The 26,199-nt window shown below is 39.5% G+C and overlaps 1 protein-coding gene across 1 annotated transcript in view; it reads right to left on the bottom strand.

Annotated features, from left to right (window-relative positions):
• Positions 1-26,199, bottom strand: part of ITPR2 (inositol 1,4,5-trisphosphate receptor, type 2) — a 586,895-nt gene that overhangs the window by 254,535 nt on the left and 306,161 nt on the right. The window contains exons 35-37 of the mRNA XM_010856005.1: positions 17,745-17,935; positions 11,570-11,712; positions 4,657-4,765 (exon numbers count right to left, since the gene is read on the bottom strand). Of these exons, the coding sequence (XP_010854307.1) occupies positions 4,657-4,765; positions 11,570-11,712; positions 17,745-17,935 (443 nt within the window). The remainder of the gene's footprint in view (positions 1-4,656; positions 4,766-11,569; positions 11,713-17,744; positions 17,936-26,199) is intronic.

Here is a 26,199-nt window from a genome sequence, read left to right on the forward strand (position 1 = left end):
ATAAGAGTGGGGGGTATAACAATGGAGTCTTTCTCTGTGTATATGTCTGTTTGTGTGTGGGTGTGTGTGTGTATGTGAGAGAGAGAGAGAAAGAGAGAGAGAGAGACAAATAAGGCCAGGGGTGGGGAGGGAGGGTGTTGAAGACACGACAGCTGCTGGCTTTGAAGACAGAAGGAGAAGCCATGAGCCAAGGAATGCAGGAGGCCCCTAGAAGCTAAAAAAGGCAAATAAAATGAATTGTCTCCTGGAGCCTCCAAAAAGAATTCAATTGACATTTTGATTTTAAACTTCAACCTTAAAACTGTAAGATAATAAACATGTGGGTTGTAAACTAATGAGCCACTTGATAAGGATGAAAGAGGAGAGTGAAAAGCTGGCTTAAAACTCAACATTCAAAAAACAAAGATCATGGCATCTGGTCCCATCACTTCATGGCAAATAGAAGGGGAAAAAGTAGAAACAATGACAGATTTTATTTTCTTGGACTACAAACCACTGCAGACAGTGACTGCAGCCATGAAATTAAAAGATGTTTGCTCCTTGGAAAAAAGCTATGACAAACCTAGACAGCATATAAAAAGCAGAGACATCACCTTGCCAACAAAAAAGTCCGTCTAGTCTGGAGAATCCCAGGGATGGGGGAGCCTAGTGGGCTGCCGTCTATGGGGTCACACAGAGTCGGACAGCAGCAGCAGGAGCATGGCTTTTCTAGTAGTCATGTATGGATGTGAGAGTTGGACCATAAACAAGATTGAGCACCGAAGAATTGATGCTTTTGAACTGTGGTGATTGAGAAGACTCTTGAGAGTCCCTTGGACAGCAAAAAAATCAAACCAGCCAATCCTAAAGGAACTCAACCCTGAATATTAATCAGAAGGACTGATGCTGAAGCTCCAAAACTTCAGCCATGTGATGTGAAGAGCTGACTCACTGGAAAAGACCCTGACACTGGGAAAGACTGAGGGAAAGAGGAGAAGGGGACAACAGAAGATGAGATGGTTGGATGGAATCACTGACTCAGTGAACATGAATTTGAGAAAACTCCAGGAGATAGTGATGGACAGGGAAGCCTGGCGCGCTGCAGTTCATGGGGTGGCAGAGTCGGACATGACTTTGACTGAACAGCAATAACAAGTAGGAAACTAACATAGTAACGAAAACACAACCACCTGTTATCCCAGGACAGATAATCAGGATTTTTTCCTGAAAATACATAGTAAGTTGTAAAATAATGGATTTGACCAGCTTCTGAATCTGTTACCCAAGGCCATTTCATCCAGACTGGTGGGTCCTTTAGGTCCCCTCCACTGGCACAGAAAAGGGACCACCAGCCACATAACACGGGCCAACTGAAAACATGCAGAGATTGTCCATTGCTGTCTCTTTCCCAGCGGAGGTATTTGAATCACTCTGGATCTAATATGCTTTCTAAAAATTTCACATAGGGAGAAAAGTCTTCTCCTTCCACTAGGAGAAATGCTTCTCACTCTACAACATTATAATTCAAATATTGACTAAGATCTAGAATTCTTTCAGCTACAGTTTTCTTATTCCATCTTTAATAGACACAGAAATTAAGAAATGATATTTATGTAAGTCTCTTTTAGGTTTTTTTCCCTAAGTTAATGACTACATTTCCATATTCCTTAATGTTTAATTCTACGTTTCTACACTTTTATCTATTTTGGATATTACATTCTACTATATTCTATCTGCTTATGACTTAAAATCCAGCCCCCCCAAACATGTTGGACAAAATATACTAATCTTTCTTAATAGTGATATACATCATTTGTAAAAGTTGTCTGTGATGTGATAAATAAGTTTAGGCAGAGAGGAAGGAGCTCTGGTTTTGGCTGGTTCTGGTTCTGGCCCTGCTGTGTGACCTTGGGTAAATCACACTACCCCTCTGGGTCTCAGTGACATCATCTATAAACCAGCTTGGACTAAATACCCAGATACAATGTCTTAAAAAGAGAGGCACCATGGAAGCAACCTAGATGTCCATCAACAGATGAATGGATAAAGCAGTTGTGGTACACATACATAATGGAATATTACTCAGCCATAAAAAGGAAAGCACCTCAGTCAGTTCTAATGAGGTGGATGAACCTAGAACCTATTATACAGAGTGAAGTCAGTCAGAAAGAGAAAGATAAATATATTCTAATGCATATATACAGAATCTAGAAAAATGGCACTGAAGACTTTATTTACAGGGCAACAGTGGAGAAACAGACATAGAAAATAGACTTACGGACATGGGGAGAGGGGAAATGTATGGGAAGAGTAACATGGAAACTTACATTACCATATGTAAAATAGAGAGCCAATGGGAATTTGCTATGTGGCTCAGGAAACTCAAACAGGGGCTCCGTATCAACCTAGAGGGGTGAGGTGGTGAGGGAGATGGGAGGGAGTTTCAAAAAGGAGGGGATACATGTGTATCTATGGCTGATTCATGTTGAGGTTTGACAGAAAACAACAAAGTTCTTTAAAGCAATTATCCTTCAATAAAAAATAAATTAATTAAAAAAAGAGAGAGAGGTACATAGTATTTTGTTAATTCTATTGAGAAAGTATCACTTTTGGAAAAAACAGTTGATAAGTATTCCTCATTAGCTCCTTCACAAAGATAACACTGGGGGTATTGAGGCTTATTTGTATTTTAACAATCCCAATTCCAGATTGGGAAGGCTCAGTGCTGAAAAAGCCTGCAGGACACTGCAGGCACCCTAAGAAGGACAGGTTTCTGGAGGCTAATGGATGAGGAAGGGTAGCGGGGGAGGCAGAGGGGGTCCTGTAATACCCAGTGTGCAAAGCCCCTGAAGGTTCCTGAAAGGCTCTTGTGATCTCTGCAGACACTGACAGGACCCCAGAAGCATGTGAAATGCACTCCGTGGTGGCCCTGAGTAAGCTGTGCCATTGGTCTCCATCTCCCCAGTGCCCAGACACTAGGGCCACCACTTAATAGTTGCTCACAGTGTGTGTGAGCTGCCTGAGTGAATGAGCCTAAAGAGCCTCAGCTGACCCCTTCCCTGAGGACCGTGTCCTGGGGGCGCCGTTCACATCATACTTGATGGGAATAGTGTCCTTGGAGCTCTGAAAACAGCAGCCCTGCCTCCCTTCAAGGAGGTCTCAGGGAACTGGGCACTGGTGTTTTCTAGACAAGAGAAGATGAAAGCCTGAGCTAGTTAGTGATGGCCCTAGGAGTGTTAGGGAGACCCAGACAGCAGCATGAATTATTGTACAGTGGTTTGGGAGATGTGCTGAAATTCTCCTGACTAGTCACAGTAAAATCTTGCCTGACTTCTTTCCTAGTTTCCTTTATAGTAATTCAATAATCATCTATTATATAAAATTGAAAGGCTTATCACATATCTTCTGTTAAGCACAAATAACTGTTATCATAAACTTCACTCATCTGTAAAAAATTCATATGACCTCATTTTTTCCACTTTAGGATCTGATACTTCAGCCAATATCAATCTATAGCAATAGTTTGAAGTACCAAAGGAGAAAGAAACAAAAAGTCCCAAGGAATTCTATGTATTGTTTTTAAGAACATATCATATAGTCAAAGTTATAAGCATATTTCTTGAGTCCTATGCTACAGCAACATTTATTAAAACTGTATTGACCACCTGTATTTTATTAATGTTTCCCAAATATAGTTTAAAGGATGATGAGAACTAATGCAATGCAAAAGTCATTTTGATTACTGAAGCAAACAACTGATTCAAATGCTGTATTTTGAAGCTATCCCCCTTCTATTAATATCCAAGATTCCACTGTAATTCTTTTCTACCAAAATATGTTAAGAAAAAATCTACCACTACGATCTTTTTGGAATTAGATAGCATATACATAAATAAAAATAAAATCTTTCCTTAAACATACCAGATAATTAATATTTACAGAAACAGAACAAAAAATTATTAAGGAGCATGTTATAAATTATGTTTGATACCTAACATAAAAGTAAACAGTAAAGGTAGCTAGCTAAAAAAACCTACATTAGATTTATATTTTATATTTAAGTGTAGCTATCACCTTGGGTATTAAACATGCTGCCAGCTATCTCTTAATGAGCATCTGAGCTGTCATTTTTAATAACAGACTGACAATTATTATCTATAAGTTGATATTCCCTGAAAATCATCTGTGCAATATTTAGTACAGTTAAGAATAGAAACTTACAGTTCCATTTATTTAAAAAAGTATTATTTTACAATACTGGGTATAATATTATAGAAAATGACATGAACATATATGTACAATGAAAAATCAACATATTCCAAAATGCACAGACCATTTAAATTCACAGCAGAACTTGGTACAAAATCTTAATAATGCTTAAGAAAGATCATTTGGTCCATTGACACTATATGAGAAAAATATACATATTCATGACAAAATATAATAATAACAAATAAACCAAATACTTGGGCCATTCTAATCTTAGTTACTTCTCAAATCAAAAGTAAACATTAAGAGATGAATAACATAAAAACTCAAATTATCTAATTCATCTAAGTACACACACTATTAATATGTAATACAAATAATCATATAATAGCCTACTGTAACTTATTCATTATAGTATTCTAGAAATTCTATTTTATTTTCAAATAGCAAGAAAAAAAATTTAAATACCTCTTCCACAAAGCTGTCTTTCTTCTCTAGCATTTCTCGTAAAGTCTGAAGAATTTTAATGCACAATTTTTCTTCTTTTTCCATCAGTTTCTTTGTATGATTAATCAACCTTAAAACAAAACATTAAGCCTTAATAGGACAGTAATTTCTCTTTAAGTTAATATAATAGCATCATATACCAGAGGGAAAAAATAATCACACCATTATTTTAGAGTATAAAGCAACTAGATACATGTCATCAAAGTTTTAAAATTACATTTCAGCTTATAAACTTTGTATTATAAAACTTTTGCTTTATAGTCAGTATACCCCAGTGCTTCTCAAGTTTATTCAGGTAACACACTTTTAGTGGGACACAATACTCTAAAAAGACCAATGAAACGCTGATTATCTTCAAGTCTATCATGTGAACTAAAACAAGTTTATTAGGAAAGAAATACCAATATCTGCAGTATAGTACACTTTATTATATTATACAATACTATATTATTTTCCATGTAGTATATCACAGTAACTATATAATTGCAGCATACAACACTGGAGCCTTAGCACTAATGGGATGCTTCCAGTTTCCGCTAATAATAACTGCTATTTTTCACGGCTAGGGCTTGGTAGAAATTGGCAGTTTTCGTGATTAGAAGAAAAAAAAAAAAAGTAAATTCAAGATAGCCTATCCATTTACTATTTTTGCTATAATTTGGGCAAAGATTCTAATTAATTTTACAGTGGTGACCTCTGCAGTGGAGTTCTGTCAAGAGAAATATTTGAGGTCACAGTTAAATAACATCTCCAAGAACTCAGAATCAAATAAGATGCTGAGAATCATAATTTACAGCTTAGCATACACAACTCATGTTGTTAAAAAGCTGGTTCTCAAAACAACCCCATGAGATATGTCCTCCTAGAAGAAAACAAAACCATGTAGAATATAATGGAATGATCTGATTTCAGTGACATAACGGGAATCCTATGGGACAGAGCCCCGAGGAAAAGTGAGCTTTCACTAGATAGCAGCTAGTCAGTACTTATCAAGTGTCAGCATGAAGCATGAGCACTTTCCATGAATTTTCTCCACTTATCCTCACAGCAAGCCAAAGTCATATGTGAGGTTCTGTTAACAGGCTAATTTTGCTAATGAGAAAACAGAGACCCAAAGAGGTAAAGCAACTTTCCTCCGGTTACACAAGTGTTAAGTTGTGGGATCTGGAAATAGACCAGGTCTATCTGACTTCCAGTACTCATATATGGATGTGAGAGCTAGACTATAAAGAAGGCTGAGCACCAAAGAATTGATGCTTTTGAACTGTGGTGTTGGAGAAGACTTTTGAGAGTCCCTTGGAATGCAAGGAGATCAAACCAGTCCATCCTAAAGGAAATCAGTCCTGAATATTCATTGGGAAGACTGATGCTAAAGCTGAAACACCAATACTTTGGCCACCATGCAAAGAACTGACTCATTGGAAAAGACCCTGATGCTCGGAAAGATCGAAGGCAGGAGGAGAAGGGGACAATAGAGGATGAGATGGTTGGATGGCATCACTGACTCGATGGACATGAGTTTGTGCAAGCTCCAGAGCTGGTGATGGACAGGGAAGCCTGGCTTGCTGCAGTCCATGGGTTCGCAAAGAGTTGGACATGACTGAGTGACTGAACTGAACTGAACCTGACTTCAGAGTCAAAATTCTGAAGCACCACTCTGTGGAGACAGGACATCCCTCCACAGATGAAGGGAGTCCTAGGTTATACACAGCTGCGTCTTACAAGAAGTTAGAGCAGAGAGAAAGGCAAAAGTCATAAACTGGACTAAGAAGCCATTACATTTTGTTGGGGAGCTGCCTAGGGCTGACCAGAGAAGGTTTCAGAAACAATGTAACATTTAACTATGAAGATTTCACCTGGCAGGAAACAGTGGAGAGAAGTGATTTCAAAGGGAATGGAAAAAGGCAGAGGCAGTAAAACTGATGTCATGTCCAGGAAATAAGTATACTCTAGCTGCCAGCTGACAGTTAAAGACATGGAAAAGGAGACTGTAAAAAGTGCAGTCTGAAAAGAAAGAACTGGGAATATTATGCTAAAGAGTCTGGAATTTATAGAAAATAGAGAACCACTGTGTTAAAGGAGCTGTATGATCGTCCCTACCTGTTAAAAAGATGGCAGTGGGAACAAGGGCATGGAAGCGTGAGAACAAGTAAGAGATGAACAGGGCACAAGATGGGGAAAGGGCATAAGAAGCAATACGGAAATAAAATAGCCAAGACCTGGCAAACAATGGCATACAGGAAGTGGAAAAACAAAAGGAAGGGAGATCACAGATGCCTAAAATGTATGAGTTGGGTTAGTAGATAGGCAATGATAGTTTTAAATGACACCTATTTCATGTTGGGAAGGAATAGTGATTTCCTCTTAGACATGTTACATCTGGGCAGGGCACTATATGTTCATGTGGTCAGGCACATTTGTTGGTCGAAAGTTCTCCTGCTGCTGCTGATGCTGCTGCTAAGTCACGTCAGTCGTGTCCGACTCTGTGCGACCCCATAGACGGCAGCCCACTAGGCTCCCCCATCCCTGGGATTCTCCAGGCGAGAACACTGGAGTGGGTTGCCATTTCTTTCTCCAATGCATGACAGTGAAAAGTGAAAGTGAAGTCGCTCAGTCGTGTCCGACTCTTAGCGACCCCATAGACTGCAGCCTACCAGGCTCCTCTGTCCATGGGATTTTCCAGGCAAGAGTACTGGAGTGGGGTGCCATTGCGTTCTGGCAAGAAACAAAAACTTGCCTCTCTGAAAGAGAGGTATTCAGTCATTTTTTTACAGACTGTACTATCCATAGCTGCTCAGTCATGTCTTACTCTTTATGACCCCAGGGACTGTAGCCCGCCAGGATCCTCCGGACATGGGGATTCTCCAGGCAAGAATACTGGAGTGGGTTGCCATGTCCTCCTCTGGGGGATCTTCCTGACCCAGGGATTGAACCCAGGTATCCTGCATTGTGGGCAAATTCTTTACCATCTGAGCCACCAGGGAAACCCAAGAATACTGGAGTGGGTAGCCTATCTGTTTTCCAGGGGATCTTCCTGACCCAGGAATCGAACCAGGGTCTCCTGCATTGTAGGCGGATTCTTTACCAACTGAGCTACCAGGGAAGCTCATGAAAATCATTTGGTAGACACTGTAGATTTCTTTTGACATTTTTCTCTCTTAGGCTATTTCTATTTTCTTTAATTCTTTAGATAAAATATTTAATTCACTGGCCTGGCGTGCTGCGATTCATGGGGTCGCAAAGAGTCAGACACGACTGAGCAACTGAACTGAACTGAACTGATTTGAAAATATTGGTGGGAATAAATGAACACTTGCTTGGTATTTATACAAAGCATTCATCTATCAAACAATGTTTGGTTGAATTAGATCATTTGGCTTTCAAATTTTTTCTGTATCTAAGTAAAGAGTAAGTTTCACAAAACAATTCACCATACAAATACATGAATGTGAGTGTATTTATACAATGATTGCAAAAAGTTACCTTTATTATATGAGATGCATGCTGATATTTTATATTCTTTCCCAAATTTTTTTACAAATCAATGGTTTCCTCTTCATAAGTCACATCCCATAATTTGGGAAACATTAAGCTTCTCCTTCATAAGGGAGGAGTAAGTGTGGATATTAATGAACTACATGCACCTACCATAAAAGCCAATACTCACAATGACCTATTTTCTTCTCCCTCACTGCACGTGACTAATGTGAAATCTGGTCCTTTCCTGGGGGTTAGCCCTGACATTCTCCAGCAGACGCATCTGACTCAACAAGTTTCAATAATTCAATTCATCTGAGGAAGTCAGAAGCCCCACTTAAGACCTACAGCAATTAATGATGTTGGATTCTAATTTTATTATAATAGATATCCTTACAAATAAAACTCTTGGCTCTTCCCAGAATTATGCAAGAAGTAAACAGATATCCCCGAGCCTCAAGCCATGCTACAATCACTCGCATACAACTGCATAAAAATCCTTTCTCTAACCACTAAACTACGTGTGACTTTCTCTTCCTCCATCCAAATGTAGGACCTGTGATACATTCTCAGTATCATGGCATTCTGCTTCTCTCCTTGGAAGTGAAGTGAAGTGAAGTGGCTCAGTCATGTCCGACTCTTTGCGACCCAGTGGACTATAGCCGACCAGGCTCCTACGTCCATGGGATTCTCCAGGCAAGAATACTGGAGCGGGTTGCCATTTCCTTCTCCAGGGGATCTTCCCAATCCAGGGATCGAACCCAGGTCTCCCGCATTGCAGGCAGACGCTTTAACCTCTGAGCCACCAGGGAAGCCCCTCTCTCCTTTGAATTTACCTAATATTGCAACAGACTTGCTTCATCTTCAGCACAGGTCAATATTTTCTTGACATTTTGAGTTACTTTACATCACCTTCTCACACACCTATATCCTTAAGTTCTAGACCAGAATTTTATTTGAGATCGTTGAAATGTTCTATAACTGTGCTGTCTTAGTTCTTGGCCAGTAGCTACCTAGGGCTACTGAGTATTTAACATGTGGCAAATGTTGACTGAGGGACTAAATATTTTATCTGTGTTGTAATGAATTTAAACGTTCATATTAATAGCCATGTAGAGTTATCATATTGACACTAATTCTTGACACTGAATCAGCAAACTCTTTTTCTCTAGGGCAAAAGAGTAAATAGCTTAGGCTCTGGAGGCCATGCAGACTAGGCCACTAGTCAGTTCTGCTGTAATAGTATGAAAGTAGCCACTGATGACAATACGTAAATGAATGTACATGGCTGTGTTTCAATAAAACTTTAGTTGCAAAAATTATCAATGGCTTGTGGGCCAGAATTTGCCAATCACTTGTCTAGACTATCAAGCCTCTGGGATATAGCTATAGCATCATATGAATATCCTAGAGTTAAAATTCTCACGTTTATTGCCTACTTTTTAATCTATGTTATATATACGTTGATAGGGAGCCTGGTGGGCTGCCATCTACAGGGTCGCACAGAGTCGGACACGACTAAAGCAACTTAGCAGAAGCAGCAGCATATTCATGGGAGATAAAGTATATTTGACAAAGACCCTATTTTTATACTAGACAACACCTCTACTTTTTTTTTTTTCCAGTGGCTTCCATAGTCAGCAGTTTGCAGACACTCTAGACCCTTCATTTAAAAATGCTTATTAGAAGGCTGGTTAGTGCCCAGACAAGTCCATTCTTCCCAAGCTTCTTAAGATACAGTGATCAAGAGTAAAGAATTCCTGATTCTGGCCATAATGGAGAAATTTCACCTGCTCTTCAACATGACCCCTGTAGTCAGTTCTTCTCACCCCATACCTCGTTTTCTCTCCCCAAATCCCAACTTTAACTGGTAAAAGAAAGAAACACACTTCCTGTGTCCCCTCATCAATTTCTGCCTCACTATGTCACAGTCAATAGAGGAGGCTTTGAGATCATTTTAGCCATATTCTCAACCATACAGAAGAGGCTGTGATAAATAATGGTCAAGGGGGTTGCAGCTTCTTCTGATCCTTCATCCAGGTTCTCTCCCCAAGGAGACCATGTACCTCTGCCTGGCCATCTTGAGTCAACATGCAGTTACTTGCACAAATCATTCAGTGAAGGGTCCTCAACATTAAGATGCATCTTTCTGGAGCTACCTAAAACTTTGTCTCACAACTGCTTATATTTCCTTGAGAATTTCTCCATTACCATTAAAATGAAAATATTCTAGGATAACACACCCACTGCAGTAGACCTGACAATACCACAAAAATGCTAAGAGAAATACATAAATGAAAGAGCTTTAGATGAGCATCATCAAAGCAGCATGGCTGAGTGCCGGGTCGAGACTTAACAGCTGGTTACTGAAGCACACCTGGGCCACTCTGATGCTGGGAGGAATTGGGGGCAAGAGGAGAAGGGGACGACAGAGGATGAGATGGCTGGATGGCATCACTGACTCGATGGACGTGAGTCTGAGTGAACTCCGGGAGTTGGCGATGGACAGGGAGGCCTGGCGTGCTGCGATTCATGGGGTCGCAAAGAGTCGGACACGACTGAGCGACTGATCTGATCTGAAGACTTTGAATTCAAATTACTGTGTTTAAAGTCATTTGACATATTTACTCTCTTTGTTGTTATACTACTAACTGTATCATTTTATTTTCATTTTATTTTAAAGTTATGTAAAATCAAGTCTGTAATGAAAGTATATTGAAAGATCTCAGCTCTTATACAAAATATATTCAGATAAGTTTAACTTTCATCCTAATCACATCTACCTTCCATCCTCATATGAAGTAATTATCACAGTGGCCTTTATTGCTTAGGCTTCCATCATTGTTTTTTAATGATAGCAGATAAATATATGAATATGTGTTATATATCCTCATTTCTTTCATTAAATAAATAGTAACATACAAAAAAAAAAAAGTAAATAAAATGAGGCCCAATCTCTCAGAGCATTTGTACAGATAACATGGGTAAGCGTACACAGGACAATAGCCCACATAGTAAGACCTCAATAAACACTAGTTCCCTTTCCCTCCTCTTTCTCTTAAGGAAAATCAGTGACCTTAAACTGAAATCTTTTAAAAGTTCACACCATAGAGCTATAGAAAGGACTCAGAATCAAGATATTCTTTTATGTGATATTTTTGTGCCCAATGATACACTTCATTTTCAGTAAATGTTAATAAGTATGATAACCTGAAAATCACCAAAAACCAAATTTCCATTGAATCACACTAATGATTTCGGAAGTACACTTGCAGGGATTTTAGACGCTTCGCATGCTCTGTGACTGTCGTGAGGCACCAGCAGCGTCAGAAAGTAGGCACGTCAGAGGCAGGCTCAGCGCGGCAGCACCTGCAGCATCTCGGCTGTACCCACTTACTTTGACATGAAAGCGCCACATCTTATTCTCGCATCGCTTCCCTCGGGAAACAGCAGTTCTGGGCTGTACAACACATCAACCAACACTGAGAATTCAGCCTGCATCATCGGGCTGAATTGTTGCTCCAAGGAGGCCACTACATCCTAAGGAATAAAGCACAAGAGAAGACATGTGAAGACCTGACTCAGATTTCATCCTTTTAAAATACGACAAGCTTATGAATACTAACTAGAAATGAGATGTGGGACTTTCAGAGAAGAGGTATCCTACTTGCCAAAGCACTGGATGCGTGTGCTTTAAGCAGAGCCTGGCTTTCTGTCTGAACACTTCCTGGATCTCCTTTTTCATTTATATGATATACAAGGAGTGGGTAGCTATAGCTTTCTAAGAATATACAGGAAAGATACAAAGTCAGTAAAGCCACTGCTACAAGTACTGCAGTGTCTGGGACTGTAATACAGATAGTGCAAAAGTGAAAGTGAAAGTCTCTGTCATGTCCAACTCTTTGCGACCCCATGGACTAAAGAGTCCATGGAATTTTCCAGGCCAGAATACTGGAATAGGTAGCCATTCCCTTCTCCAGCGGATCTTCCAGACCCAGGAATTGAACCTGGGTCTCCTGCATTGCAGGCAGATTCTTTACCAACTGAGCAACCAGGGAAGCCCACAGACAGTACAGGTATTCATCAAATTGGAGTTAGAGTATGCTCAGGGAACAGCTAAAAAAGACTTAATATGTGTCACTGGTCACCTGAAACTGACCATTTTTTTCCAGTGGGGGAAATTCCCTGATATATTACCTGAAGCAGTATTAGTACTACACAAGGATTCGATGACATTTAGTAGTATTTCAAATTATACTTTTTGACAGACACTATTGATCATCTACCAGTAGCCTTTCCTTATCCTTTTCCTTGCTAACAGAATCTCCATGTTTTTTCTCAGTCAGACAATAACACTGTCAGGGAGAGGAGCCCCTGCCCGCCTCCCCTAGGGTCAAGGTTGATTGGTTTAAGCCAGTCTTGGTCATTCCATTTCCCCTGCCAACAACTGGTTAGGAGTGATTCTGTGACACAATCTTGACCAATAAAACATCAAGTGAAGTCTGCTGAGTGTGAGGGTGTGTATGGAGTTGGGGAGTGGGCAGGGCAGATTCTTTAGAAACTATCTATGGCTTCTAAAGCCACACACTCTATAGCCTCAGAGTGTGAAAATTCAAAATACAAGGCAGACCTCAAAGGACCTTTGAAAACCAGCCTTAAGCTGAAAGTCAACAGACTAATGGTGGTTGAGAACCTGACCAATGAAGCTACTGAATTAAACACCTCAGGAAGAGCCCTAGTTTCAGACTTCTTGAGTGTGAAAAAATATATTTTTTATTATTTAAGCCACTTTTTGCTGTCAATTATAGCTGAAAGCAGTCAACTGACATGTTTCTTAAATTAAGTATAAGCAATGATAATTTATTGAACATTATTTAATGATGAAAGCCTCCCCTTTTTGTTTTAAAATTAACTAAGAAAACAAACAAAAAAAAAGCAAACACTCACATCACGCAATACTTTATTTGCCCATAACTGTAGCTTTATTCTGTTAAGCAGAAAACTAACTGCCAATTGCTTATTGTTACTCTCAGCATATACTTTTAAGTTATTTTCTTCCTGGTAGTCTCTTGATTTCTTATGACTAGATTTCAGGAGTTAACTTTTGTTTAACTCTTTCCTTCCCTTTTAGCAAAAGTGATCATTTCTCCTTCAATTACTAAATAAGTTTTCTGAGAAATTCCTCATAATAGTTGAGAGAGACTACCAGGGAGGAAAAAAAAAAATCACATAAACGGAAACTAGATATTATACAAAGGCGGGAAGAGAATATGGTTATCAAATGTGACCACAGTTACCGTAGTTAAGAAAACATCACTAAAACATACCTCTCTTTCAGATTACTTCTCGACTTCATTTCATTCTCTAAACAAACTGTGTCCAGGCATCTATGATGTGAGTCTTTATCTCCTATTTCGATCATGGGTCAACTACATAATCTCTTTAATTCATTGTTTCCCCAATGTGAAAACCCAGGATAATGATACTAGCAATTACACAGGCTTGCTGTGAGGATTAAAAGTAAATACATACAGTAGCCTCTACAATGTTTTGTAATAACCCTATAATGGAAAATAATCTGAAAAATGATCACTGATATACACCTGAAGCTAATACAACACTGAAAATTAACTATGTGAAATAGTTGCTTAGTCATGTCCAGTTAGCACTTTGGGACCCCATGGACTGTAGCCCAACAGACCCCTCTGTCCATGGAAATCTCCAGGCAAGAATACCGGGGTGGGTTGCCATTCCCTTCTCCAGGGGATCTTCTGGACCCAGGGATGGAAACCAGTTCTCCTGCATTGCAGGCAGATTCTTTACCGTCTGAGCCACCAGGGAAGCTCTCACTATCCCCCAAATTAACTATGCTTCATTTTAAAAATGGCTTAAAAAACTAAAAAAGAAGAAACAGCCTCTAACATGTACTGGCCACTCCTTAATGTTAGTAATCATTGAATACCAGTTAGCTGCAATCACCACCATGTTGCTAAATTCAGTGGTTACTTTTCTGTCCTCATCTTACCTAAGCATTTTACACACTGTTCCTGATTCGTCAAACACCTTCTACTCTTGGTTCTGTAACATCACATTTTTCCTTGTTTTCCATCTGTGTCCTGACTACTCCTTTACCAAATTCCTGGTCCTTTCTCTTCTACATCTACAGTTTCTTGTGAGGAACCTCATGAAATTGCATGGTTTTGACATCATATATATGCTGAAAATTCCCACATTTATACTTCCTGCATTGATATCTTTCCAAATCACCCCAGACCCATACATCCGTCAGTCTGTTTGACACATCCATATAGATACTGACATAGGCATCTCACACTTAAGATTCTCCATACAGAATCTCTTGATTCCAACTCTCCCATCCTTCCTTACCTTAGCAAATGATCTAATCATATTATACCAAGGCTCATCCTTGATTTCTCTTTCCAACATCCCACAACTCTCCCATCCATCCACCAAGCCCCAATGGCTCTAGGACCAACTGTATCCAAAATTTATTATCTTCATTGCTATCACTACCCCTTTAAGCCAAGCCACCATTACCTTTTACCTGAATTAATGCAATGACTAATGAACTAGACTCATTGCTTCTGTCTGGACCCGATAGTCAATTCACCACTCAAAATCCACAGTGTTTTTTTTAAAGGTAAACCAAGTCATGCCTATTTTCTGCTAAAAATCCCCAATGATTTTCCATCACATTTAGAATAAAGCCAAACACTTTATCATGCATGGCAGTCTCTACGCGATTTGGCTACTTATTTCATAATACTGTCTTCCTTTGCTCCCATCTGCCCCAATGGGATTCTCTTGGTTTCTCAAATCCCTAACCTCATTCCTGCCAAAGCATCACTGCATTTACTCTTCCTTTCCCATAAAGCTCCAGACTCTTCCTCCTCATTTGGGTGTCAATGTCTCTTCAGTGGAGAAGCACTCCCTCACTACAGGATCACTCTCCCAGTGACTCTCCATCATACTGTTATCATGATTTATTCACAGCAGTTTTAATTATCTAACATTATATCATTTACTTAATGGGTTACAATGCATTTTCCATGAGGACACAGACCTCATGGTTCTATCTCCAGTACTTAACACAGTGGCTGGTACAGTGTTCATCAAATATATATTTATCCAATGAATGTAACTGACTATGCTGAAATAAGTTGAAAGCATGCCCTCTCTATGCTGGTTGACATGACAATCTCTCCTCTGAAATGTCTGCTCCCCTGTCTCTCATAAACCTGCTTGCCTCCTTTCTGACTGTGCCTTTTTTCCCTCATTTTATTTGGCCATTCTGCAACTTCTGGCAGCCTAAAAAAATGTTCTTTGTTTTTCCTATCACTATACTCTCTCTTTTCAGAGAAGGCAATGGCACCCCTCTCCAGTACTCTTGCCTGGAAAATCCCATGGACAGAGGAGCCTGGTAGGCTGCAGTCCATGGGATCGCTAGAGTAGGACACGACTGAGCGACTTCACTTTCACTTTTCACTTTCATGCATTGGAGAAGGAAATGGCAACCCACTCTAGTATTCTTGCCTGGAGAATCCCAGGGACAGAGGAGCCTAGTGGGCTTCCGTCTATGGGGTTGCACAGAGTTGGACACAACTGAAGCGACTTAGCAGCAGCAGCAGCATACTCTTTCTTTTAGCAACACCAACCAACTCTTACCTCCAAATATAGACCTACTTTCCAGTACATTCAGTAGCCAATAAATCTAATTCACTGTGTGTTCATTGAGCACAGCCAACATCCTATTACTGTATTCTCTCCTTCCTTCTGACAGTCCAGGGTCTATAATGTTACCTAGTCTCCAATCATCATGCCTCTTCAATGTCCCTCATGCTCCCTCTCTATCTCCATCTAAGAAGCAACAGGTCTGTTGACCTTGCCTTCATTTTTTTTATAATTTTATTTAGTTAGTTATTTTTGGCTTTGCTGGGTCTTCATTGCTGTGCACGGGCTTTCTCTAGGTTGTGTCAAATGGGGGCAACTACATTCATCTATTAAAACTCTGAATCTTCACCAAGTAATCTACTCATTACCTCTTATAATATTTATTCCAGTTCATGTTGTGACCATTCTCCATGCCAAAAACTTTCCTCAAGCCATACTCCAGTTTGTACCATGACATCTTCCACTGGTTATGTGAGTGGGAAGGTATCTCCTATGGGCCGAATTATGTCCCTCTCAAAATTCATATGATAAAGCCCTAATCCTGGTGCTTTGACGCTTCCCAGATGGTGTTAGTGGTAAAAAAAAAAAAAAAATCTACCTGACAATGCAGGAGATGCAAGAGACGTGGGTTCAATCCCTGCGCCAGGAAGATCCCCTGGAGAAGGGAATGGCAACCCACTCCAGTATTCTTGCCTGGGAAATTCCATGGGCAGAGGAGCCTGGCAGGGCTGCAGCCCACAGGGCCGCAAAGACGGACACGACTGAGTGGCTGAGCACACAGCACATACACAGCGATGCTTCAGAATGTGACTATATTTGGAGTCAGGGCCTTTAAAGAGGTAATTCAAGTAAAATGAATTCATATTGAGGGGCTCTACTTCGAAATGACCGGTGGCCTTACAAGAAGCAATTAGGACAGAGAAGTGTGTGCACAGAGGGAAGACCACATGCGGGTACGGTGGCACGCATGCCACCTGCAAGCCAAGGAGAGAGACCTCCCAAGAAAACAAAGCTGCCAGCGCCTTGGTCTTGAATTTCTAGCTCCAGAGCTGTGAGAAAGAAATTTCTGTCGGTTAAACCACCCAGGCTGTGGTATTTCGTGATGGCAGTCTGGGTAGATTAATACAATGCCTCTCTTTACTCAGTGTCCCAGAATGTCCAGGCCAAACACAGGAGTGGGATACTATGCAAATAATTTGGGAGTAAAGGTGCTCACACCATTCTCATCAAAGAAATATAAAAGGATATTGAGACATGAACTGAAGCAAGGTTGTGAAATATTTATTACATGGGTCTTTACAGTAAATTATTCCACAAAATGTATTACAGTTATTATTTTGATATTAAGACCCATTACCTCACTGTCTGCTGTTGCTGCTGCTAAGTCGCTTCAGTTGTGTCCGACTCTGTGCGACCCCAGAGACGGCAGCCCACTAGGCTCCCCCGTCCCTGGGATTCTCCAGGCAAGAACACTGGAGTGGGTTGCCATTTCCTTCTTCAATGCATGAAAGTAAAAAGTGAAAGGGAAGTCGCTCAGTCGTGTCCGACTCTAGCGACCCCATGGACTGTAGCCTACCAGGCTCCTCCGTCCATGGGATTTTCCAGGCAAGAGTACTGGAGTAGGGTGCCATTGCCTTCTCCAACCTCACTGTCAGAGCACATTAAATAATACCTACTCAAAAAGAAAAAAAGAAAAAGACTCCCAACAACTTCTATCTGGAAGCAATGTTTTAAAAAGGATAATGTTGGTTGGACATTGGAAAGCAAAGCCTTGTACCCAACTAGAATTTAATAGTTTTAACCATAGTTTATTTATGTGGCCACATATATTAAAATTATAATTTAGAAAATATTAATGTCATTTCATGCTCTTATTGTACCTGTAACTTTTCAATAATATTTCTGTAATCCCAAGAAGGCCCTCCAAGAGCTTCCTTAAAGCGTGGTCCAGAGCGAGCTGATAGTCTCCAGCCCATGGCCGCTCTCTGCACCATATTTGAATGACTCTTCAAGAAAAGAGTATTCACTTGGCTGTCCAAATCCACTGGAATGGCAATTCCACGATTCTTTGCTGAAAAAGAAAGATTTAAACACTTTCCTCTTAATTTGACTAAAGTTACTTGACTGGTATCAAAACAATTAAGACAGAACAAATACAAAATTAAAAAATGAGACAAATTCTGATATGTAATGTAAAGCATGGTGATTATAGTTAGCCATACTAGAGCATATATTTGAAAGTTCCTAAGAGAGTAGATCTTGAATGTTCCCATTTTAAGAAAAAAAATTATGACTGTGAGATTGTTAACTAAATTTATTGTAGTAATCATTTCACAATATATACATATATCACTGACAATATTATATGCCAATTATATCTCAATGAAATGGGGAAAAAAAGAAAACTATCAAACCTTCAAGTTCTGCCATTAAATTATTTTACACAACTACAAAAGTGTTTAACTTGAAAGTGTCTCAGTTCTTAAGACCAATGACTAAAATAGACTCATTAAATATTCAAGAACTTATTTGATTTCTTGATGATTAATGTTTAAAATATACTTTATACATCATCAATATGGGAAAACACTGTATAACAATCATATATATTTGTACCTTCCTAGATGCAGAAGACAATTAAAAAGCAGGCAGAAAATACATGACAAAATCCTGACAGTCCATTTTATAAATATAATTCTTCTGTATATGTGTATGCACACCCATGTAAAATGCACAAAACTGCATATGGTAAAACATCTTAGACAAGAAATTAAAAAATTGAAAAGTATGAGAAAATATGCATTGGAAAATAGTACACAGTACATGTTCTTCTTTCCAAGATCCACTGAAATTTATATTTTAATAGACATAGTCTTCCCTGGTGGCTCAGCTGGTAAAGAATCTCCCTGCAATGGAGGAGACCCAGGTTCAATCCCTGGGTTGGGAAGATCCTCTGGAGAAGGGAATGGCTACCCATTCCAGTATTCTCGCATGGAGAATTCCATGGACAGAGGAGTCTGGTGGGCTACAGTCCATGGGGTCGCAAAGAGTCAGACATGGCTGAGGAACTAACACTTTCACTTTCATTTCATATCACAATACTGAAAAACAAGATTGCTTGCCAGAAAAAAATATAGAAATGTTGAAGTATTTTTACAAACAGAATGAAGATGAGATTCATCCATCAGAGAAAGAAGAGAAGAAATTGCTCTGCAAGAGATTAGAGTTAGAACAGGCCTTCCTAGGTTCCCAGCCAAACAGTACATAGAGTGGAGATGGGAGGTGGGATAATCAGCTGGCAACTCCAGAAAGAACATCTGAATAGCTGGGAAGTTTAGGCCCTCCTCTCTCTGACAAGTATAAACAGAGTGACAAGCAGCAGAGGCTTTTACCCAGAGGATAAAGTTAGAGAAATGCAGAAATGTTCTCTCAAGAAACAAGAACACCTGCCTGGAGAAGATGCCAAATGAAGGTGTTAGAGATTGACAGAGAAGCTGAATAGGGCTGGAAGTAACTTCAAAGATCCTGATCAAATAAGAAGAAGAATGCAGGGGAGAGGAGGGGTTACCCCAGTAAAAAGAGAAAATATATTAAAGATTTCAACCCATGAGGAAAAACCTCCTGATTTTAACACTTGTTAGTACTTCCAGCTTGTTTTCTCTACCTCTCTCTCTCTCTCACACACACACACACACACGTACACTCCAAGAAAGCCTGTGTATCATTTTGCGGGGGGGCTTCCCTGGTGGCTCAGATGGTAAAGAATCTGCTTATAAAATGCAGGACACCCAGGTTCATTTCCTGAGTGAGGAAGATACCCTGGAGAAGGGAATGGCTACCCACTCCTGTATTCTTCCCTCACCCAGAATTCAGCGTAAGCCTTGTCATTTACATGAGAAAGCTATTAGAGAAACAGACTCTCAAAACTGCAGTGGAAGCCCGTGCAGGTCATTTATGGATCTCTGTAACTATAACATACCACCACGAGTCACAGGGAAAAGCAAGAACACTGAGGACAGCCCTGGGACTTCCCTGACGCTCCACTGGTTAAGGGTCTGCCTTGCAGCGTGGGGGACACCAGTTTGATCCCTGGTCCAGGAAGATTCCACGTGACTCGGAGCAACTAAGCCCATGTGCTACAGCTACTGAGCCTGCTCGCCTAGAGCTGTGCACTAGAGGAAACTGGTGAGAAGCAACAAAAACCCACAACAGCCAACACGTAAATAAATATTTTTTAAAAGAGAAAAACAAATATGACATATTAATGTGTACATGTGGAATCTAGAAAACTGGTAACTGATCCTGTTTGTAAAACAGAAATAGAGGCACAGATGTAGAGAACAAACATACGGACACCAAATGGGAAAGGGAGTGAGATGAATCGGGAGACTGGGATTGATACATATTCACTTCTAGGAATAAAACAGACTATCTAATGAGAACCTACTGTACAGCTCAGGGAACTCTACTCAGGGCTCTCTGGTTACCTAAACAGAAAGGAAATTCAAAAAAGAGAGGGTATTTATATACGTACAGCTGATTCACTCTGCTGTACAGTAGAAACTTACACAACACTATAACGCAAGAATACTCCAATAAAAACTAATTAAAACAAAGAATAACTAGCCCCAGTGAAAATAGAAATGATTCAGGGAATCACACACAAAAAAAACATTCAAATAATTATAGTTATTGTCCTCAGAAAATGTGAGCACACACCACATTCAAAAAAATAGAAAATAAAAATAAAGCAATCTTGGAAATTAAAATGATTGTATAGATTGTACAAAAGAAATTTCAAAATTGGCTGTAAAAGAAAGGAATAAGGACCCCCTGGTGGCTCAGGTGGTAAAGAATCCACCTGCAGTGCAGGAGACCCAGGTTTGATCCTTGGGTTGGAAAGATTCCCTAGAGAATGGAATGGCTATCCACTCCAATATTCTTGCCTGGAGAATTCCATGAACACAGTAGCCTGGCATGCTACAGTCCATGGCATTGCAAAAAGTCAGACACGACGGAGCAACTAAATAACACTTTGATAACTGGGAAAGTGAAGGAATTTTCCACAATACAAAGCATCAAAGAGTCAAAGGGACAATATACAGAAGATGAAAAGATAGAAATACTTTGTAAAAAAAGAAATAATACATCTAGAATTACTGTGGTGCTAATGGAGTATCTGTTATCTAGAAAATTCACTCATGTGAAAAGACTTGAAGACTCATAATATAGATGAAGTATTATAATAGACCATATTTTAAATAAACTGTGTGAGTGTTAGTCGCTCAGTCGTGTCTGACTGTTTTGCGACCCCCTGGACTGTGGCCCACCAGGCTCCTTGGTCCATGGGATTCTCCAGACAAGAATACTGGAGTGGGTTGCCATTTCCTTCTCCATTAAATAAAATAACTATGCATAAAAATGAGTCCAAGGGAAACTAAAACAGAGAGAAAATGAAATAGGGAGGGTCACCCAGGAAGTCAAATATCTAATAAGTGTAAGCTCCAGAAAGAAACATCCAAGACAATGGAAGAGAAAAAATGATTAAGAAAATACAGAAGACAATTAATTACTTTGAGTTGAAAAAAATGCAAGTCTTAACTGAAACGGTCTACTGTGTGTGTTAAATAGGATTAAATAAGCATATTGTTCATATCCTAATCAACATGTATAATGCTATTATCGGTTGAATTGTGTCTGCCAGAAAATATGTGTTGAAGTGCTAATCCCAAGTACTTGGAAAGGTGACCATACTGGGAAATAGGGTCTTTGCAGATGGAATCAAGTTAAGTTGACGCCCGATAAGGGTGGGCTTGTGTCCTCATAAGAAGGGGAGAAGGAAAACAGAGCTAGACACCATGTGAAGACGGAGGGAGACTAGATTTATGCATTTCCAAGCCAGGAACACCAAGGGCTACCAGCTGGACCACAGGCTACGAGAAGGGCATGAACAGATCCTTCCCTAAAGTCTTCAGAGAGAGTATGGCACTGCTGACACCTTGATTTCTGCCTTTTACCCAGCACTGGGAGACAATACATTTCTGTTGTTTTAAGGCTCCTCGGTGTGGTCGTTTATTTGGCTCCCCTATGAAATCACTGTAAATGCCAATAGCAGAAAGAAAACTGCAAGAATTTTCAGAGAGAAAAGAGGGTTTCTACAGAAATTCAGACTGGCATCAGACTTTTCATCGTCAATACTGGACGCTAGAAGTCAGCAGAATAATATCTTTATAGACAGACTGCTGAGCAAACCAATTAGTAGCTGCCACTGGGAAAAGGGAAGTGGGGAAAGGCAGGGGTAGAGCAGAGGATTATATGTACATGCAGTTAAGAGGTACAAACGACTGTGTAGAAAATAAATAAGCTACAAGGCTATACTGTAAACACAAGGAATATAAGCCCATATTGTATGATGATCTAAATGGAGTCTAGTCTATAAGAATACTGAATCATTATGTTGTACACCTGAAACCAAAACAATATTGTAAATCAAATATATGTCAATTTTAAAAGTGATAAAGAGGCAAAAAAAGACCAAAGGATAAAACCAGATTTTTTTAGGTGTTTATAAACCATCTAAACTAAAAATCAACAGTGATGCCTAAATAAAAACATTTCAGAACAAGCAAGGCTCATAAATTTTTCTATTCAGAAAAAAACTGATTTTTAAACATTATCAACCTATAAGAGATTTCATTGTATTTCAGAACAGAATACAATCATCTCAAGTCATAACAATGTAAACCAGTCATCTATAAAGCAATCATTGGAACACAAAGTGGGAAAGAAAAGGTGAAAACTGAAGATGTGTTAATTTCCTGATTTTTCACAGTGTGAAGATAAAGACATTATTTAGACCTGTTATTCAAGGAATAGGGATAAAAAGATATTCTTTAAAGTTATAATGATAGTCACTAGAAGATTTCTTTAATTAATGGAAATAGGAGGGAAGGAATAAAAAGAAATGACAGTGAGTGAGAATGAGAGGATCTGGCTTGCTTCATATAATGGAAGGAAAGTAACGGCAGTGGCAGTGCTCTTCCTGTTGGTGAAAATTCTGTGATGCTCAGAGATACTTAAAAACTTCTTTGAAAATATATAATTTTAGCTGCCAACACAAAAAGTTCCCAATTTAGACAGGAGCTCGAGCTAAAGTTTTAAGGAAACAATAACAGCTCTAAGCCAACCCTAAATGATCAATTGTACCACTGTCCAAATTTCCCAAGTGAATATTTTCTTAATATTCCTTATAAATTTCCCTTTTCCACAGCATACAATGTCTCTGCTTCTGTCCATCACATACAGCAAAGCAAATGCACTCTAGTCCCATCTGAAGGACCAACAGCCTCAAAATTGCTGCACATATTTTTTAAATACTTAATTTTTACTTGACTGACTCACCCATAATGACTGCTTCACACATATGCTGGGTTTGCTCTAAACATTCAAAAGTCAAACAGAAGGCAATATCCCTTATATGTTATTTTCTAAGCAACAGAAAATAAGAAAAATTATAGAACTTAAAGTGTTAGTTGCTCAGTCGTGTCTTGACTCTTTGCAAGCCCATGGACTGTAGCCTGCCAGGCTCCTCTGTCCATGGTTAATACATGCTTTTGAACTGCTGTGCTGGAAAAGACTCTTGAGAGCCCCTCCGGCAGCAAGGAGATCAAACCAGTCAATCCTAAAGAAAATCAACCCTGAATATTCATTGGAAGGACTGATGCTGAAGCTTTAACACTTTTGCCACCTGATGTGAAGAGTCACCTCACTGGAAAAAGACTCTGATGCTGGGAAAAATTGAGGGCAGGAGGAAAAAGAGGCGACAGAGGATGAGATGGTTGCATGGCCTCACTGACTCAATGGGCACTAGTTTGCACAAACTCTGGGAGATAGTGAAGGACAGGGAAGCCTGGCATGCTGCAGTTGGGGACACAAAGAGTCAGACACAACTTAGCAGCTGAACAAAAACAACATAAAACTTAAAATTGCTCAAAACATATTGCAACCCAATTTTCACAACTGTTTAAACAAAGGGGATGGATTTACCTCCCCTTTAGTAACCAGATATGTTAGATACAACTGACCGTCAAGTGAGTGTGTGCTGCTATGAATACTAAGAAGTATTTTTCTAATGACACCAGTGAAGATGTAATCCAACGGTGTGTGAGTACATGCTACACTGCTTCAGTCGTGTCTGACTCTTTGCAACCCTATGGACTGTAGCCCGCCAGGCTCCTCTGTTCATGGGATTCTCCAGGTAGGAATCCTGGAGTGGGTTGCTGTGCCCTCCTTCAGGATATCTTCCCAATCCAGGGATCGAACCCGCATCTCTTCTGTCTCCTGCACTGGCAGGCAGGTTCTTTACCACCAGTGCCACCCCAGCATATGAAGCCCCCGTATCAGTGTGGTCAAGAAAATCTCATCCCTACCCCGTCCTCATACATCCCATGAGCTGCTACCACTATTCCACTATGGCCAGCAGCAAGGAGACACCACTGTCCCAAACTTTGTTGAAAGGGTGTTTCTGTCCCCCAAACTGAACCACTCTAGCTGGTTTTTTTTTAGTCTTCTGTCTTGGCACAAATTGCACAATATACATTAACTGGCTAAAATAAACCCTACTTTCTCATGCCCAGAGGTAAACTCTAGTCAAATGCTAAATCACAATTTCTAAGCAATAAAAGAAAATCAATTAAGCAACTGGGGAAAGGAGAATTTGAGTTAAAATAAGTGAGCTGTGTAGATAATGATAAAACTTTTTCAAGCAATTGTAAAATGTTAATACCTTTAAGACGTGGCCTGAAATAGATTCTCGGCACTGTCAAAATATTACAAAAGATTAAGTTGAAAGAAAAAGTGACAATGCTAATTTAGTTTTCTATATACAGTTTAACAATTAAAGCAGAAATTTGTGGCTAGGAAAAGAAAGGAATTAATTCATGATCTCACTTTACAAGAACATTAATAACTACAATAATATTTTTCTCATGTAACCAAAAATATGATCCACATTTAACTTCCATTTATTAAGGTAGAAAACATTCTGATATAAATATCAGAATGTGAATTGAAATGTGAACTAGGATGTATTTTGGGGTTAATGGTTTCTACACCTCCTATCTTCAATCAGAAAAAACTAATGAATTACCAACAGCCAATCATTCTTTCAGCATGTGTCATTAACTCCAACTGTGCTTTAGTGGTCATATAAAAGTTTAAAGTATTTAAAAAATAAATGTTCCTATTTCACCCTAAGCTAGAATGCAACTAAGATACTATCTCATTAAGGGTATTTTGTCAGAGAATAAGCATATGGAGTTCTTTAAAATCAAATAAGAGAGAAGATGGGTTGCTATTAACAATTTATCTTTTACAGTGTTCTGCCCAGAGATGGCTAGTTCTCTAAAATGCATTATCTTTATTTATAGGTATTGTGATTACTGGGCTAACTGACTAATTAGGCTTACAAATCCTGAAAATTCTCTAGATATGACAAAATTACTTTAAGATGTAATTGAAATCTATTTTTAATTATTATTCATTAAATATTGCATAGTCTGTGATATTTTTAAATTAGACCAAATTACTGGTGGCAAATGGCAAATGAAAATCTCTGAGAATACACGTATTACAGTGATAAGTACGACAGGAAAAAAAAATGTTTAGATAGATAAATTGACAGGTTGGGGAAAAACGCAACAGAAAGTGTAAGCATTTATTAATAACACTTGGTTTGTTGTCAAGCACCCCTGTACAGGCTCAGAAAAATAAGAATGGCTAGTGCACAAGAAAGATAAGTGAGCAGAGTGGTACCTTTTCTGAATCAGGTCAAAATATCCAGGATAAATCACCACTGAAACACTAGCATTCTTAAATATGAAGAACACTAAATACACAAATTGTATCTTTCCTGTTTGGTACTCAATCTACACTTAACTGACCCTCAATTAAATAAAATTTTATTACAAGTATTGGAGCGGAGAAGACAATGGCAACCCACTGCAGTACTCTTGCCTGGAAAATCCCATGGACAGAGGAGCCTGGTAGGCTGCAGTCCATGGGGTAGCTAAGAGTCGGACACCGCTGAGCGTCTTCACTTTCACTTTTCACTTTCATGCACTGGAGAAGGAAATAGCAAACCACTCTGGTGTTCTTGCCTGGAGAATCCCAGGAACAGAGGAGCCTGGTGGGCTGCCGTCTATAGGGTCGCACAGAGTCAGACACGACTGAGGAGACTTAGCAGCAGCAGCAGCAGCAACACTGGAGAGGATGTGGAGAAAAAGGAACCCTTGTGCACTACTGGTGGGCATATAAATTTGATGAAGGGGAAAACAG

The sequence above is a fragment of the Bison bison genome, unplaced genomic scaffold, assembly GCF_000754665.1.
Source record: "Bison bison bison isolate TAMUID 2011002044 unplaced genomic scaffold, Bison_UMD1.0 scf7180017864370, whole genome shotgun sequence".
Taxonomy (NCBI): domain Eukaryota; kingdom Metazoa; phylum Chordata; class Mammalia; order Artiodactyla; family Bovidae; genus Bison; species Bison bison.